The sequence below is a fragment of the Dromaius novaehollandiae genome, chromosome 3 (assembly GCF_036370855.1).
Source record: "Dromaius novaehollandiae isolate bDroNov1 chromosome 3, bDroNov1.hap1, whole genome shotgun sequence".
In the NCBI taxonomy this organism is placed as follows: Eukaryota; Metazoa; Chordata; class Aves; order Casuariiformes; family Dromaiidae; genus Dromaius; species Dromaius novaehollandiae.
Genome location: NC_088100.1, coordinates 111,453,149 through 111,469,264, shown reverse-complemented (window position 1 = coordinate 111,469,264; position 16,116 = coordinate 111,453,149). Strand labels below are relative to the sequence as shown.

At 41.8% G+C, this 16,116-nt stretch overlaps 2 protein-coding genes across 2 annotated transcripts; one reads left to right on the top strand and one right to left on the bottom strand.

The window, feature by feature from the left end:
• POLR3F (RNA polymerase III subunit F) lies at window positions 1–10,757 on the top strand. The gene is made up of 9 exons (XM_026104222.2): window positions 1–150; window positions 475–592; window positions 2,626–2,693; window positions 3,715–3,782; window positions 4,539–4,651; window positions 5,433–5,576; window positions 6,383–6,490; window positions 7,216–7,407; window positions 8,057–10,757. The coding sequence occupies exons 1-9, from the start codon at window positions 95–97 to the stop codon at window positions 8,132–8,134; spliced, it is 945 nt and encodes a 314-aa protein (XP_025960007.2). The 5' UTR covers window positions 1–94; the 3' UTR covers window positions 8,135–10,757.
• A 1,989-nt stretch (window positions 10,758–12,746) lies between these two features.
• RBBP9 (RB binding protein 9, serine hydrolase) lies at window positions 12,747–14,173 on the bottom strand. The gene is given in 4 exon segments (XM_064510184.1): window positions 12,747–12,897; window positions 13,410–13,413; window positions 13,538–13,620; window positions 14,106–14,173. Coding segments are annotated over 4 exon segments (306 nt in total).
• Between the last annotated feature and the right edge of the window lie 1,943 nt (window positions 14,174–16,116).

Sequence of the window (16,116 nt, the reverse complement as noted above, 5' to 3'; positions counted from 1 at the left end):
TTCCTGCTGCGCTTGGCTCTGACGTCATCTCCACGCGCCTCCTAGCGCGCTGCGGCCCGGCGAGACGGCCGTTGCCGGTGCCGCCGCTGCTGCCATGGCGGAGGTGAAGGTGAAGCCGGAGGTCCCCGACCCCGCGGATATAGAGAACAGGTGCGCCCCGGGCCCGGCCGGCGACGGCAGCGCGGAGGGGAGGTGGCGGCGCTCGGGGCACCAGTCGAGGCCCGGGGGCCGGGACGCGGGTGGCGGGGTGGCTGGTCCTTGCTGGGGGCACCGCGCGTGTTTTGCTGGCGCTGGGACGCAACGAGGGGTGGGGCTGGGTTGTCTCAGATCACTGCCACCTCCCCCCCCGTTTGCCGTTCTCTGTCCTCATAAAACTTTGTTCTTTTCTCTCTTCCCTCATGATTGCAATAACTTGGTGCCTTTGGTTTCTGCTGCAGCAGAACCTGGCTTTAAACTTGCTTTTCTCCTCCCTAGGATCATTGAACTGTGCCATCAGTTCCCTCATGGCATCACGGACCAGGTGATCCAAAATGACATGCCTCACATGGAAGCCCAGCAGCGAGCCATGGCAATCAACAGGCTGCTCTCAATGGTAGGGCCATCTCAGCTTTCACGGGTTACTGTAGCCAAGCTGGTGCACTCATCGTACACATAGGCTGCATGGTAGAAACCTGTTAGGCAGGGCTAGCAAATTTTCTTTCAATTTAGTGATGTAATGCACTCAAAGTTGCCACAAATAATTAAAGACTATCTCAAGTCTTACAGTTTCTATTCTGTAATAGAAGATTAACATGAATGTGCAAATTCACATGAATTTCTAGGTTTAAGAGACTACCACTGAGAAGTTCCACCTTTGTTTCTAATGTTTTTCTCAAGAGTGACTTACATGTGTCTAGAATTGTGTGGTCTTTTCCCTGTACACTAGTTCGCATGTGAAGCAGAATGTGATACTGTGGTGTAATATAACAGTCCTCAGTGCAGATGTAGTTGCAGTGGTTCACCAGGTGGTAAGACAGGCAGACACAGGTGATAATGACAAAGCCCGTTAATGGTGGGGAATGAATTAGCTAGAAACAAAAGAATGAATGTTAGCCTGTGCTATTGTATGTGAAGCCCTCTGCCAAACCCCTCACAAAATCTTAGGATTGTGGATTACTCTGATGACAAATAAGCAGGTGAAACATCTTGAGGAATTTTTGTAACTTTTAGAAGTTTCCCATATTTCACAGGTCATTTCCCTTTATTTTATCAGGCCCCAGCTTAAGATAAGAGTGAGGATCACAGCCAACTACTTCTGCCACATGTTCAGGAATAGATAGAAGCTATTGAGTCTTGGTTCTATATGGCATAAACTTGAATATCAGTGAAATGTTCAAGGTCTTAAAAATCAAGATTCCTTTCCGTTCCTTAGGTAGCTGCTTCATAGGCAAGTGGAGTCAGGAGAAAAAACAGACTGGGTAGAGTGGGTGGTGCAAAGAAGGGGCACTTGCCTTCTGGGAAGGGGGGGTGGTAGAAAGTGTTCAAATTGAGCAAGTTTCTTTTTGTGGGTTGGTGGGTTTTCTTCTTTTCTTCTCTTCCTTCATAAGCAAAACTTCTTCAACTGGACCACAGTGCATGGTGCTGGAACTAATCTAATCTGTCTCTCTTTCATCTTTCTGCTTATAGATATGAGGGTTATAAGCACAATGGACAAGAGCTTGTTTTCAGCAGCTTCTCAGTGGGTTGACCAAATCTCACAGGGAGGCTTCAGTGATAGTTAAGTCTCTAGAACTAATTTAAAATAGATACCTTGGGAATGGGGGGAGAGATCCAGTAAGTACATTAGGCATGGGAAAAACTGCAGTGAGAACTAAGCCTTAATAATCATCAGGGACTTCACATGAGATAAGCCATAAGTACTTCACCTATGGAAAAATGTTGAGTGGGATCATCTTGAGGTGTGAGCTCCAATCAACCACATAATGTAAATCTATAAGAAATAAGGCTATAACTATAGGGAATGGATTAGCTAGCAATGAAAGAGTGAATATTAAGCTTATGCTCTTATATGCATTTATGTTCTCGGGCTTGTCTAATTGCTTGCCTCTTTCTTCAAAACAGGAAATAAGAAATTGCCTGACTCAGTCAGAAGTGTGGGAGATGCCAGTAACTTGCCTCTGAGAGTTATTGGCAGTCCTGACTGGCAGTTTCCCAGTGATCTTTATTTAGTAAAAGAATAGAACTTTGCTACTGGAAATCAGAATTTTTCAAATCTGTTGTTCAGTAGAGCTCTAACTTGATTTCTGAATGGTCATACAAATGAGCATTTTGGTGGAAAGCAAGAGAAAGACATACAAGAGCTTGATGTCCTTTGTACAGTGGTGAGAGCTAGGAAGTGCATAGATGTTGTGGGAAGAGGTTGGAACTGTATTTATTATTTGTAATAGTTGAGGATAAATGGATACTTGCAGAGAAAAACATCCTTGAGTGTATTGTTTCTCGTGGTTAGAAATGTTAGTTTTCCTTTTTTCATGCAGTTGACATTAAATAAGGCTTTATACTTTATAAACAGTTTAGAATATTCTTGCCATATTCTGAAACATGCTATTTGAAGGAAAATAAATACCCTGTGCCTATCTCTCCTAGGGGCAATTGGACCTTCTCAGGAGCAATGCAGGTCTCCTATATAGAATCAAAGAGTCTCAAAATGCAAGGTAAGCCTCATATATTTGTTGAATAAATGTTTGGAGTGCAATTCTGTACTTAATGTGCCACATTGCTGAGAAAACACTCTCATCTTCATTGGGCTGATGGCTGTTACAGAACGTAATTGCTCATTCCAGGAGGGTACACTTTACCCTGAGCTGATCCTGAAAACCGTTTTAGGTATAATGCTCTCTACTGAACAGAGGCTACTATGGAGCTGGGGCTCTAACTTGCTAGCAGAGTTCCTGATATGGCAATGTGATCTTTGCAAACAAATTTGTACGCTCAAGTGAAATCCAGTTGAAGTACAGTCTGCAAACTGTGGTTCTGTGCCATTGCTCAGGTTTCAGGATTGGCTTTCATATTTGTAGCTGTTCCAGGAGACCACTTGATCTGCTGCTCATGCCCTTTATTTTGTTCATTAAAATCTACCTTCAAACCATATTTTGTGATGCCTGTGTAAATTTGAGTAGGAGATGCCTAGATTTACTTCTAGAAAGGAATATTCTCCAAACTTATCCTTAATACGTGGGCACCTCACCCTCTTTCAAATGCTTTAGAAAAAGATTGCTGAATTCGGGCTTTCTGAGATCAGTGAAAAAACAATTTTCTGATCTGGGAGCACACCACTATCCCTTTGTATATATTACTTGTAAAGAGTGATTATTCCAAATTATGCTCTGTGCTGTTTGACCTTCTGTGGTTGTGCTGGTATATGACTCTGAATTCCCCATTATTATGACCAACAAGAAGTTGAGTGACTCCTGCTAATTAATCACTTTGCTTTCATAGTGTGTGCTTTTCTTTTTACCATGGCTTCTCACTGGCAAGCTTGGCTTGATCCGAAGAGGTTTACAGTGTCATGTATTGCATTTGCCAATAGGTGACTCATTGTGTAGGGTTTTTTTTTTTTTTCCATTTGTGCATTGTATTTTTTCCATAGTATTTGTTTTCAGTTTAAAACAAATCCAAATTATTTCAGGCTTTACAGACTTTTCAAAAATCCTGATGTCTCTCCTATTTTTACAGTAAAATGAAAGGCTCTGACAATCAAGAGAAACTGGTTTACCAAATTATAGAAGATGCAGGCAACAAAGGTAGTTTATTTAAACTGTATTTGTGAATGCTGCCAACTCTGTTTATTTATGGAAGTGTTTCTGTCCAAAGTCTTAAATAATTGTCCAAACAATACAACTATAAAAACTAGAATGCCCTGAACAGGACCGTGGTTAATGTTTCCTGTGCCTACCTAAAAAAAAGAAAAAAAAAAAGGGGGGGGGGGTGGAGGGGGAAGACATCTTTCTCCATAGAACAACAACCTGCCCTGGCTGACTTTTCTGCAGATCTTTTTCAGAAGATTTGGAACACAAATTATGAGATTTATATATCGGACTGTCAGCTGAGGAATCTGCAGAATACTCAGTACTTTAAAGAAAATGTTATATCCCTATCCAGATTTCACAGGTGTACTGCCAGCAGAAACCGCTGCTAGTAACTAGGCTATGCCTGCATTCTTTTGCACACTGTGCTTGAGAGAGGGCAGGTAGAACTCATGGTAATGTTTCTGTTGAAGCAAAAACTTGTTATTGAGAAGTGCAAGAACTTTTCTGTGGCATATTCCTGTTAGCAGTGAAATGAGGTCTACATGTAAGAGCTCTCGGAGGAGGGGTAAAGGACAGTTCTTTTTTTCAGCAACTGCAGGGAGTAATAGGATCAGGGATACATTGCAAGTTGAGCAATGTTGTGATGTGATTTTATTTTTTTTATTTTTATTTTTTTGGATTGCAGTGAATTACTGAAATGAGCAGTTTCTGCTTGTATTTATTTCCATTCACATCTCTGTTTTTAAACAGGTATTTGGAGCAGGGACATTAGATACAAAAGTAATCTGCCTTTAACAGAGATCAACAAGATACTGAAAAACTTGGAAAGTAAGAAACTAATTAAAGCAGTTAAATCTGTAGCGGTGAGTAATTTGTGGGTGGTTTTTTTTCCTTTTTTTCCTTTACCATTTGAAATGTTTGCTGCACACTGCATTTTTGGGCAGGGTACTGGGGCAGAGAAACATGGGTTCTACATCCACCTTTGACTATGCCCCAAGGTTTGACTCTTCCCTTTAGAATGCAGGCTTGAGTTGTAACAGACACAAACTATAATGTTTATCAAATAATCAACACACTACTAATAAACTGATTATCTGAGTGATGAACTGATTAACTAATAAACACATCACTATTTATATACAGTTCTGTCACTCTTCACACCATTGGTAATTACACACCGTTACTATCAAACTGCAGTTCTAGTACTTCTAATTCTTTATTACACGCAACTGTTATTACAGTTCTGTCATCCTTCACTAGCCTCTCGCACCACTTAATAAGAAGTTGCAATTCTGTCACCCTTTTCTCTACCTTCCCACACCTAGTCTTTACGACACAGACTTAATGGAGGGTCTCGGGAGTTGCCTAAAGGGTTTCCCTCTCGTGTCCCAGGGGGCTTGGGTCTGCAGGTCAGCCTCTCTGCAGGCATCCATGCTCCTGCTGTTGGCAGATCCTGCCCTCTGTTGTTACCTGACTGATTTTATACCCTATTTTCTTTTTTTGTTTCTGGATCTTTCCTTGTACCACTCTTCTTCCACCCCATTTAGGACAAATGAATTCTGTCTTCTGCAGCTCCCTTTCTTAAATGTTCCTCTCTTGCAGAATTTTTTCAGCTATTAAAAGCTGTGCACCTTTCTTTTACAGGCATCAAAGAAGAAGGTTTATATGCTATATAACCTACAGCCTGACCGGTCAGTGACTGGTGGGGCTTGGTACAGTGACCAAGACTTTGAGTCTGAATTTGTTGAGGTGTTAAATCAACAGTGCTTTAAATTTCTACAGAGTAAGGTGAGTGCCACTATTAAATTCATTTTCCATTTGTTTTGTCCAAGTAAGTTTTCCTTATAAAACTCTTGACAGAAAAGTTTTTCCATAGTGTTTTCCATAAGTGGTGTCTGTTGTTATAACTGGATCAGCAAATCTGTACTGGATTTTTACTTGTTTGCCACAGCAAGTGTGGTGATGTTGCATTTTAATAAATGCATATTTAGCACCCCTTACAAGGAATGAAGCCTGCCATCTCCAAGGCTCAATGACAAGTTAGGCAGCAATATACACAGGACCAAAGAAAACCTAGCAAAAGTCATGGTTTTCCCCTCACAGCTCCACATTTATGAGAGGGTAGATGGCCCTAGTCAGTCAGCTCTTCCTAGAAGGCAATTCTTGCTAGGCTAACTGCAGGAGAAGCCTGTTCCCCGTTAGCTGAGTCCTAGGCAAACTGTATCATTTTTCTGTTCAATTAAAATACATTTTACCCGGCACTAGGTACAGCAGATACTTTTTAAAAAAAAAACAAAAACAAAAACAAAAAAACCAACCCACAATGCCAAGAAAGCTCCATATGATGATATTTCTTCACATGAGTCTAAATCACTGCACCATATTTAGTGTAAAATCATGTTTGGTTGCGCACTGCATTCTCATGCACATCAGTCTTAAGGACATAGTTTTAAATGTTAAATAAAAAACATGTCCCAGAAATGATTTGGAAATCAACTTTGATACTTCAGTCTGCCTGAAACTGGACCACCTATACCTAGAAAGAGGCTCTTGATGATGAGTACCAACTGTAACTTATCTTTGCCTTTTCCCAGGCAGAAGCAGCTCGAGAGAGCAAACAGAACCCCATGATACAGAGGAACAGCTCATTTGCCTCTTCCCATGAGGTGTGGAAATACATCTGTGAATTGGGTATCAGTAAGGTCAGAATAGATTCATCTTGCTACTCTCAAAATCGCGAGTCCATGACTAACTACAGGAGTTGAGTCCTTCAAATACTAACTTGGTGTGGGTCTGATAAGTACTGTAGAAACCTACTGTTAGTGTAGGTGGTAGGCTTTGCAGCTTTATTGCTTTTCAAAGGGAGTGAGTGATGCTGCATGGGATTCCAGGATAACTGTATACGTTGATTTTTCAAAGTTGTTTAAGAGAATTGGTATCCACATCCTTGCTGATGGGAACTGGAATCAGTTTCACTTTAATAATCTCAACTAGAATATATTTTATAATTTCTCTCAAGTTTGCCTATTCACTTCAAGCAGTTTTAGAAAAATAAAACGTCAATTATTGATCACTGTCAAGCTGATGCATCTTCAGTGGTCTGTTTTTTCTTCTTCCACAGTTAGTTTCCCATTAAACTTGAAATGTGTCATGCTAGGATGTTGCAGACACTTGAGGAGCATAAGGAAGACTTTGGGGGGAAACTAGGGCTAGTGTAATCCAAAAGTGCTTGGGAGGAAAGAGGCATTTGTTTTCTGTGTTTGTATCTGCAAAACCCCATAAAGTGACCAGTGGGAGCTGTACCTATGTCTGGGCTAGGTTACAATTCTAAGCATTTGTCATTCATAGTGTTTGCTTTTGTTTCTTCCTTGCAGGAGTTTATTGACATTCATTTTTTCCTGTATTTATCTTTCAAATTGATTCTTAGGTAGAGTTGTCGATGGAGGACATTGAAACCATTTTAAATACACTAATATACGATGGAAAAGTGGAAATGACTATTATTGCTGCAAAGGAAGGTATAGTAGGCAGTGTGGATGGACAGATGAAGTTGTACAGAGCTGTTAGTCCTCTCATACAACCCACTGGATTAGTCAGGACGCCCTGTGGACTCTGCCCTGTAAGTTACTAGCTTTGTGTATGAATAGGTGGATGCATCCAAATACTGAATACAATCCTGCAAATACACAGCCAGTTACTACCAAACTTAGACCTGTGAGTGATCACTGTGAGTGATCCCCGTGGGTTTTTAAGCCAGCTATGCTCATGAGTATCATCACAGATGCCTTAGTTAACGTATAAGAGGCAGATGCTTTAGTTTAGGCCAGGATGTTGCCCACTGCTGTGCTGTCTCTTCCCTGCACTTCATGCGAAAAAGATGCTGACATGTTTAGCCTATTTCAAAGTATAATTTTTTAAGCTACATTTTCTGATCCCAAGTTTGTTCACCTCTTTGCATCTTCTAGCAAGCTAATTTGTTTCTGTCTAGCTTTTGGTCTCTTCTGTGCTGATTGTAGACTGATACGTGGCTACAGCTTGCCAGTGTGTCCATGCATTATTTATTACAGTGCAGTCTGTTTTGCTTTATTATGCTCATTACTCTTCCTCAGAGCTGGAATTGGACTTCCTAGATTTTGGCTTCTGTTAGGCCAAAACTGCTACTTTCCTACTGGGGAAAGAGCAGAAAATGTTGAGAGCATGTTGCTTCCAATTAGAGTATGCTTGCTGCATGTGATTACACTGCTGACACAGTACTTTCTTTTTCATAGGTTTTTGATGATTGCCATGAAGGTGGTGAGATTTCTCCATCAAACTGTATTTATATGACAGAGTGGCTGGAATTTTAAAGTGAAGAAAAGAACTATAAACTGGATCAATTCTTTACTGCCAAGGTGACAAAGCAGCTTGCTTTTTATCAGTGGACTTTTAAATTTGTGAGTGACTTTAGGACATGGAGTTACTTTGTTTTTAATTATACATAAAGCAGCAATACATCAATTGTTTGAGCAGTCCTGACAGTGGACTGAAAAACAAGCCAGCACTGAAGACTGGGGCTAAAGTGGAAATATCGATCCACTGTTGCACAAACACACTAGCTTGTTGACTTAAAAAGTGCCAGAGAACAGCTGGGTTGTGATGAATCACTTCCAAGGATTATGTCTAGTACTCCACAGGCAGTTATTCTGAATGAGAGGAAATAAGCTCCTGCCAGTAGTATTAGTCTGAAAGCAAAGTTTGGGATCTCATTCTTGTCAACTCTCATTTGCAACTTTTTCCAATCAGCTAATGACTTAAGTCTTAAAACTGACACTTGTCTCCTGTGTGCAACCATCTAATTGGAAACAAAGAATCTGATGCGATAAAGATCCTAAATACATCAAACAGCACTCGCCGATTCTTTATCATCTTCTTACCTGCTAACTTATCCTTGAAACACCCTTTGATTATTCTCATGTACATCTGTGTTTCATATTCTCCATTGCCACTGCTGTCTGCTGATGAGGCTGTTAATAATTCCTTCATCTGACAGAGGATCATCATGTGATGGATGTGCTCCGGCAGCTTCACTGTATGAGTAGACACATCAGCTGAAATTCTAAATAGAAGTATTCTGGAAAGGTGCATTTTCAGAATAGAAGAGCACTTCTTGTGGCCTGGTACTTACAGGTACAAGGGAAATGTTCTCAGGGTTGTAAAAGGTGCCAATGACAGTTACTCATACATAAATATGGTCTCTGGTCTTGGTTTGTGATCTCAGAAAGGCAGGATATTGGCACATCATCAAAAAGCACCATCTTTTCTTCCTGTGGTGTAGAGCCAATTCTTGTTTCTTTTAAACACAACCATTTGGTTCCTTCTCTGTGTGACTCTGGAGTGGTGACTGGTGATAATTTTCTAGAGTGTGTTGTTGTCGTGAGCCTGCTGTCTTTGCTGGTGTCCCAAGGCATGCTGGGACACAGGCATGTTCTGAAGACAGAGCTTTTTGTAGTTTACTAGGACTGTGGATAGCCATCTGGGTAGTGTAAAGGTGTGATACTGCCCTTGGAAATGTAGGCTCAAATCCTACTTGGGAAGTAAATAGGCTTTTGCACCAACTGTTTTAGGCTACTTCAACTCTTTCTTAACCTATAATCAAGGAACCACTTGGAAAAAGTCAGCTCCTTTCTCATAAATGGAAATATTGTGCATATATGGCACAGTCAGCTCTCCAACATCCAGAATGAGAGGGCTGGGATGAGGTACTAGCAGCCAGTGCAGTGCAGGTGCATGAACTTTGCCGAGCCAGCTTCATTCCAGTACAGCTTGCTACCTGTGGCTCAGTTCAACCTTGCTGAGTCCAAGCTGGGTCTGTATGCAACTACTCAGTATCTTCGTAATATCCTCTCAGTGCTGGGAAATGATTATTGGATCAAGCACAATATCGGACCCATTGAATCTTGCTATTTGCAAAATTCCCTGTCTGGAAACAAGCTCTACTGGACACAAGCCAGCTTCTGTGTTAGAAAGGGTAATGGTCAAACACATCTGCAACTGAGTTAACAGTCAGCATGCTAGGTTATCTCACCATGAATAGTAAACAGTTGGCTAACAGAAAGAGATTTTGGAGGACAGTTTACCTAGTTGGGGTGGGAGACTTGATATCAGTTACTTCAATGCTGGCCAGGAATTAGACTGCCTCCTTGTTTGGCAGCAGCTAAGCATGTTGTCTCAGACTGGAGCAAACAACTACGACTGATAAGCTAGCATGTCCATGGGGTGGGTTTGATAACATGGCATTAGCTAGTGGGTACACCCGGAGCCTGCCCTTTCTTTTGTTGCAGTGTTGCCTTTTGAGTGAGATGGGTGCACATCTCTATCCAGAGAGGCAGAAGAGTTGTAAAAGAAAGAAATGTGGGGTTAGAATTGTGAGATGTTTGTTTCTTCTCTGCCTCCTTTGTCCACTCAGCACACTGAAGCCTGAGGAAGGCCTTTGGGCCGAAGATAACTTCCATTGAGGTGTGGGGCTGTGTTTGTCTTCCTGCTTTCAGAGAGGACCTAACACAATTGGTCCTGAATCCTGCTGCTGCAGAGATAACAAGCTGTTTATGCTCAACTTCGACAGCTAGAAGATTGCTCCCACAGAAACAACAATCTTAAATATGCAGGAGTGTCACCTTACGCAGTATGACTATATTTGCTTCCAATGAGAAAAAGGAGAGAGAGCTTGTGGTCAGTGAACAGCTTTAGGAAGTGGATAGCTGGTTTATTAAGCTGTTTCAATCATGCCTCATTTGTACTAGGTTTATCTGGTGACTTACCCATCATGATCCAACCTCTGTGGTCCCTGCAGCTTCTTAGCATTGCAGTTTTAGCATGACTTCTCAAGTTTGGAAAAAATGTGCCTATGGAGAAAAGTAAAGCAATTTCACTTTCCTCTCCATGAAAATGAAACATATTTAAAAATAAACATATATTTACAATATGTATCAATATGACTATATTGAGCTATCTGTAAATGAAATAGAGGAATGATCTTTCTATCATTCTGGTTCTTCATGAACTTGATTAAGCTATTAGCCTCCATAATTCTTTTAAAAAGAGAGAATGAATGCAAAAAGGTAATATAAATTCTTTATTCTTCTTTTCTCCTTGACTTCCTTCAGTTTTCTCTTCTACTTGACAAAGCTGTCTCCTTTACAAATGAATTTGGAAACACAATCTGCTCATTTCTTTATGCAAGCCTCATGCAAGAGGTCACAATTTAGCCATTATAGGACCATCAGGGACCTCCTGGGTCAGAGAATTCATTCCTGTTTTAAGCCCTGGTTTGTGCAGTCCCTTTTGTAAACTTACCAGGCTGTCCTGAAAGATTCATTAATTGTAACCAAGAGTCCAAAGGCAAATTGGAGGTAGTCACACCCCTAAATACTATTTTCACATGAAAGTAAGTGCAAGATTGCTTTTGTTTCTGAGAGAAACTTTAACTACAGTACCAGGCTGTATTGTGAACTGAAATGGAGTACAGCTAGCAGATCCTGTTTAACACTTCTAGCCTTTACAGTCCAAAGTTTAAAACATTAACAGTAATGACAAACTTGAAGCTTTGATAGTGAAAACATTTACTCTTTGACTCACTGGCTTTTTTCTCCCCCACCCCCACCCCGATTTTGATTTTTATTTACTCTGGTTTTAACTCTCACCTCCGTTGGAGGTGTTAAGTGTGATGGTTGTTCATGTGGTGCTGTTCGAGTGCCATCTTCTGCCTGATCTTGGTACAGCTACTATGAGGCTCCAAGAGGAAAAGGGACAGAAAACTTTTAAACCCTGCTTAGTTTCCTGTTCTGTCTCGAGGTGTAGAGCAGGGTTTTTTTTGGATGAATGGGGACAGCAAGTCTTCAATTGCTGCCAAACATTTCATAATTTGAAACAGGTTATAGATATCTGGACAAACAGGGTTGTCCTCTGCAACGCACAGACCACCTCGTTTTGCTTCGCAGACAAAACCACAGTGGCATTTCTGGCTATGAGAAACAGCGGCTGGGCCCTTAGCTGAGCTGAGGCAATCTTAGCCTACCGTCTGGAGGGGACAAAAAGCTGCTGTGAAGAGGTCTACGGATGATGCCAAAGTTCTTGTTGAAATCGCTCTCTTGTTCTCTGAGAAAGTTAATTATTGCATTTTGTGCAGTTTTCAGGAGATCCTGAGGTGTGGAGAGGAGGGGAAGCTAAGCTCGAAGTATTCTCCTTGGGTTGTTAAATACAAAACAACTTGGGGCTTACATACTGGCCTGTGTTTTCCCTCTCCCCTGCTCACACCCTTTTTGAGAAAGCCAGTGATTGTTCCAGGTAAATTCAAGAATAGGAAAGCTTTTTGCTTTAGTTATTAGTAGTTCGTATAGAAATATGGGGCTTTATGATTTTTCTCCTCTTGCCAATTTCCAATAGTTGCTCAATGTTTTGGTTCATCTAATGCTAACAGGATGGACAGAGTATGGCCTGAAGCCCTGGATCCCAGTAAGGCACTGTGCTTTGCTTTTGAAACATGGCAATATGTGAGGAAGATGTAAAATGATGGCCAAACTAGTAAGTCCAAAAGAGCACATTTGTTTGGCCTCTTACTGATACTGCTTGGAGAGAGAGGCCTGGGGCTGAGACCATAAACAATCAAGTATTAAATTTTATATACTTTAGTGTATAAGCATAGGTAGGTAGCATTCTTTCTTATTTTTCTTCCCACTGGATTTCTGTGATCTTTCTGCTCATGTTCAGCTTTTGCACAAGCAAATTTAATCCTACCTCCTGGAGAGCATACAGCTTGCCTTATGTCAGAAAGCTAAGAAGGCAAAATTAATGCTCAGCTCAGAGAGCAGTCTGGCCTGGAACACTGCTCTCCAGTGTTAGTTGCTTCAGTAGCAAATACACCTTTTACACCCTGGAGAGAAGGAATGGCTCCTGGTTTAAGCAGTTTCCTCAAGTGTTCCCTCAGTTTGTGGAATCTGATATTCCAACTCTGTCAACCGCTTCTTGCTGTCCTTTCCAGGGAAGGAAAGAACTGTCCGTGGATCCAAACTGCACTAAAGTCTGAGGGCAGTTTGATTTGATCTTCTCCCACTGCCAGGGTCTGTCGAAGTATCTGGGGGGGCACAGAGAACAGAGTTGAAAACCTTATCCTTCTCTCCCCAATGGTTTTTTTGTTTTCTTGCTATTTCTGGTGTAAATAAACTTTTTCATAGCACAAACTATAAGCTGGGAGCAGTCATGGATTTTTACAGGTGCTTGAAGACTGAGGAGAAGTTGCCCGTTTCTTATGGCCAAAATTCCATCTTGGGCTGCGCAGTAATATTTAAAACACATTTCTGTTCCTAATGGCTTATTACATGTCAAAGGTGGCTAAATTTCCTATGCACGGTTTACCAAAACCTTCATATAGCAAAGAAAGTCGTATGACCTGTCCCACATAGCTGAGAGAGCAGAAAGGAAAGGGTGCTTTAAGAGGAGGTGATAACAGTTCTGCGTGATTCTGGCATGCGAGGGAGGTGAGCTGGGTCACAGCACCCAGCATTCTGCACCTCAGCAGCTCCTGCAGGCTTGCATCCTTCCACACATGTGGTTTGGACCAGCTGGCAGGCCCATTAACAACATAACCCTGCTGCTGGGCACAAGAGACAGCATCTGTAAGGAATCTACGCTCCAGAGCTTGGCCAGCTTTTATTTCTTGTGCTAGTTAACTGGCATGAGGCCATGCCACTTAGATCAACAGATCTCCCTCCTGCTGGCTCTCTAGTTTTCATCTCCCATATCAGAAATATAGGCAGGCACCAACATGATGGCATAAATTAGATGTGTTTTGGCATACCTGGGAAAAACAAGAGTCTACTGACCAAGCCTGCATGGAGGACCACACTACTGTATGTTATTTCAAACACGTTGCTCCTATTGTTTTAAGCTGGGTGTTACAAGGTGAACAAACTTTAGACTTTTTTCTAATTAATCACTTCAAGAAAAATGTGAAATATTTAAAACATGGATTTTTTCATTTAAAAGAGAAAGAAAACAGAAAAAGCAAAGCTTAACAGTGCATGGTGAGTGAACTTGACCACAAGGCATTAGTTTCCTTTCAGCAGAGATGGAGTGATGCTCACTCAGAAGCTTGGGGAAGATTTACAGCCTGACCACTGCATGAATTTAATGCAGATTATTTAAGTGAGGCACCCAGACTATGAGAACTGGGTGGAGATTTTTCATCATAACATTTTTGTCCCTGTAATTATGCATGGAAGTTTGCAGCATTCAGCAATGGATTTATATGTATGTGCTAAAGTAGGGACAAATCCCACTTACGTGGCATTACAAGAAGTTGTAATCAAGGATTTAGTCCTTCTTATTCTAGTTGATGGGAGTTTTGTCATCGATCTCTCTGGGAACAGACTTTGCCTCCTTGGCTTCAGAAGAGGAATGACTGTGGGAGGTAGCAGAAGAGGGAACCTCTTTGCCCGGTCACGTGTGCCGTTCCTTGTGGCAGCAGCTGCTCTAGAGCTACATCTCATAACGACAGTCAGCTTGTTGCAGCAGAGCCCCAATGCTGTGAACAGCAGCCAGATGCTCTCTTGAGATGTAAGCGGGTTTCTGAGACAAGACAGCCACTCTGTATTTCCTCATCTAGCAGAGAATGTACTTTGCTAACCAGCATTCCCTGCCCACCTGTGTCCCAGTGTTTTTTTTTTTTCTTCTTAAATTCCCAGTCTTTCAGTGTGTACATCGTAGTGGGAGTCACCAAGCCAGGACACCACAATTTGGCTACAGACTGGTGAAGTACATATTGCAGTACAGCAAATTCCTCTTGCAGTTGCATCTTATTTCTGAGCAGTGGAGAAATCAGTGTGTAAGTCAGCTGCCATAGCTTAGTTTTGGGCCTCTGCTGTGGCAGTAGATTACAAGTGGCTTCATCCATGAGGCACTGGGCTGCCAGAGAAAATCCCTTCAACTTTTCTAAACACATCCAGTGGGTTTCTGCAATACTGATTATCATCATTCCTCCTTCCTGCAGCTTCCGGGTGTGTTTTAGCTCATCTGGGCACAGAAGTTTCTGAGGCAGGTCAAATTTAGTCACATCGATATCACACATTCACAGGAAGCATTTTTTATTTCCAGATACACCAGTCATGTCAGCATCCCCAGATCTCTCCCAGTCAGGGAGTCTGAGCGGCTGGGATGGGTTTTCCTTGCAGGCAGGGGACTTCCTCATGGAGGGAGGAAACACTATTGCCTCAAGCCAGCCATAAAGGTAAAGCAGGCTCACACCTATTTTCTGGGACTAGCATGGGAGGAAAATATAGCTTACCTGGGTCAGGCATATTTTGAAGTAAATACTGGAAATGTGGTATCTGAATGGGAGAAGACAAGTGTTGTCAAAGGGTACAAGTTCTCGGAGCAAACAAAATTAGGCAAATGTTATATTGGTCCTTTTCAAGCCATCAATTTTTAGATGCCTGAGTGTAAGGAAGATAGAGTAAATTGTTAAATAAATTCAATGACATTACAGTTACTGTAAGCATGGAGAGGATTTAGCAAATGTGAAAGTGTACTGCAAGAGGTAAAAGTTCTCCCAGGCTAATGGGCATACTTTAAAAATTCACAGAAATTTGAGAGTTACTCCTGATTCATTCTATTAGTAGTGTCTATGCAGGGTTTCTTCATTGCTGACAAATCCTTGCTCACTCAAGCTTGCGCTTGCCTCAAGCCTCTAGTTATTTTTGTGCCAATATTCTCTTCCCCTATGACAAATAGCTCCCTACAGCTGAAAATACAGCACTGACCAAGTTTGTGGAGAGTGAAGCAAACGGAGCTGACGGAGCTTTCTTACTGGGCAAGGAGCTCCGCTGCAACAGGAGCAGCAACACAACTTTCAGGCTGCTTTCTCTTTCCTGCAGACCGAAAGATATGCTGAGAGCTCTCCCTCATTTTCTTTCCATCTGCTGCCAGTTGTGGGTTTAAAAGAACAACACACAAACGCATATTTTTATGAGAGGAGAGGTGAAAAACCACTGGGGACAGATATCATAAGGACATAAGCCAGATCCTTTTCCTGTAATGTTCCAATCAATAGATGGAGAAAGAGACTGCAGGTAAGCCAAAGAAAACTGTTTTCAGTGTCTCACTTGCTCTGATCTTTTCCTCACTTATCTGTACCAACTGGCCAACTCTACATTGCATGCCCCACTGCCAGGCTGTATAACAGCTTTGCTGGGGGCACCTTCCCCTGAGACTTTTGCAGAGCTGACTTTGCAAGGGAAACATTGTCTGAGGCTGGGAATGGAGGCAAAAATGCAGCATCTTGGGAGTTGTAGTTTAT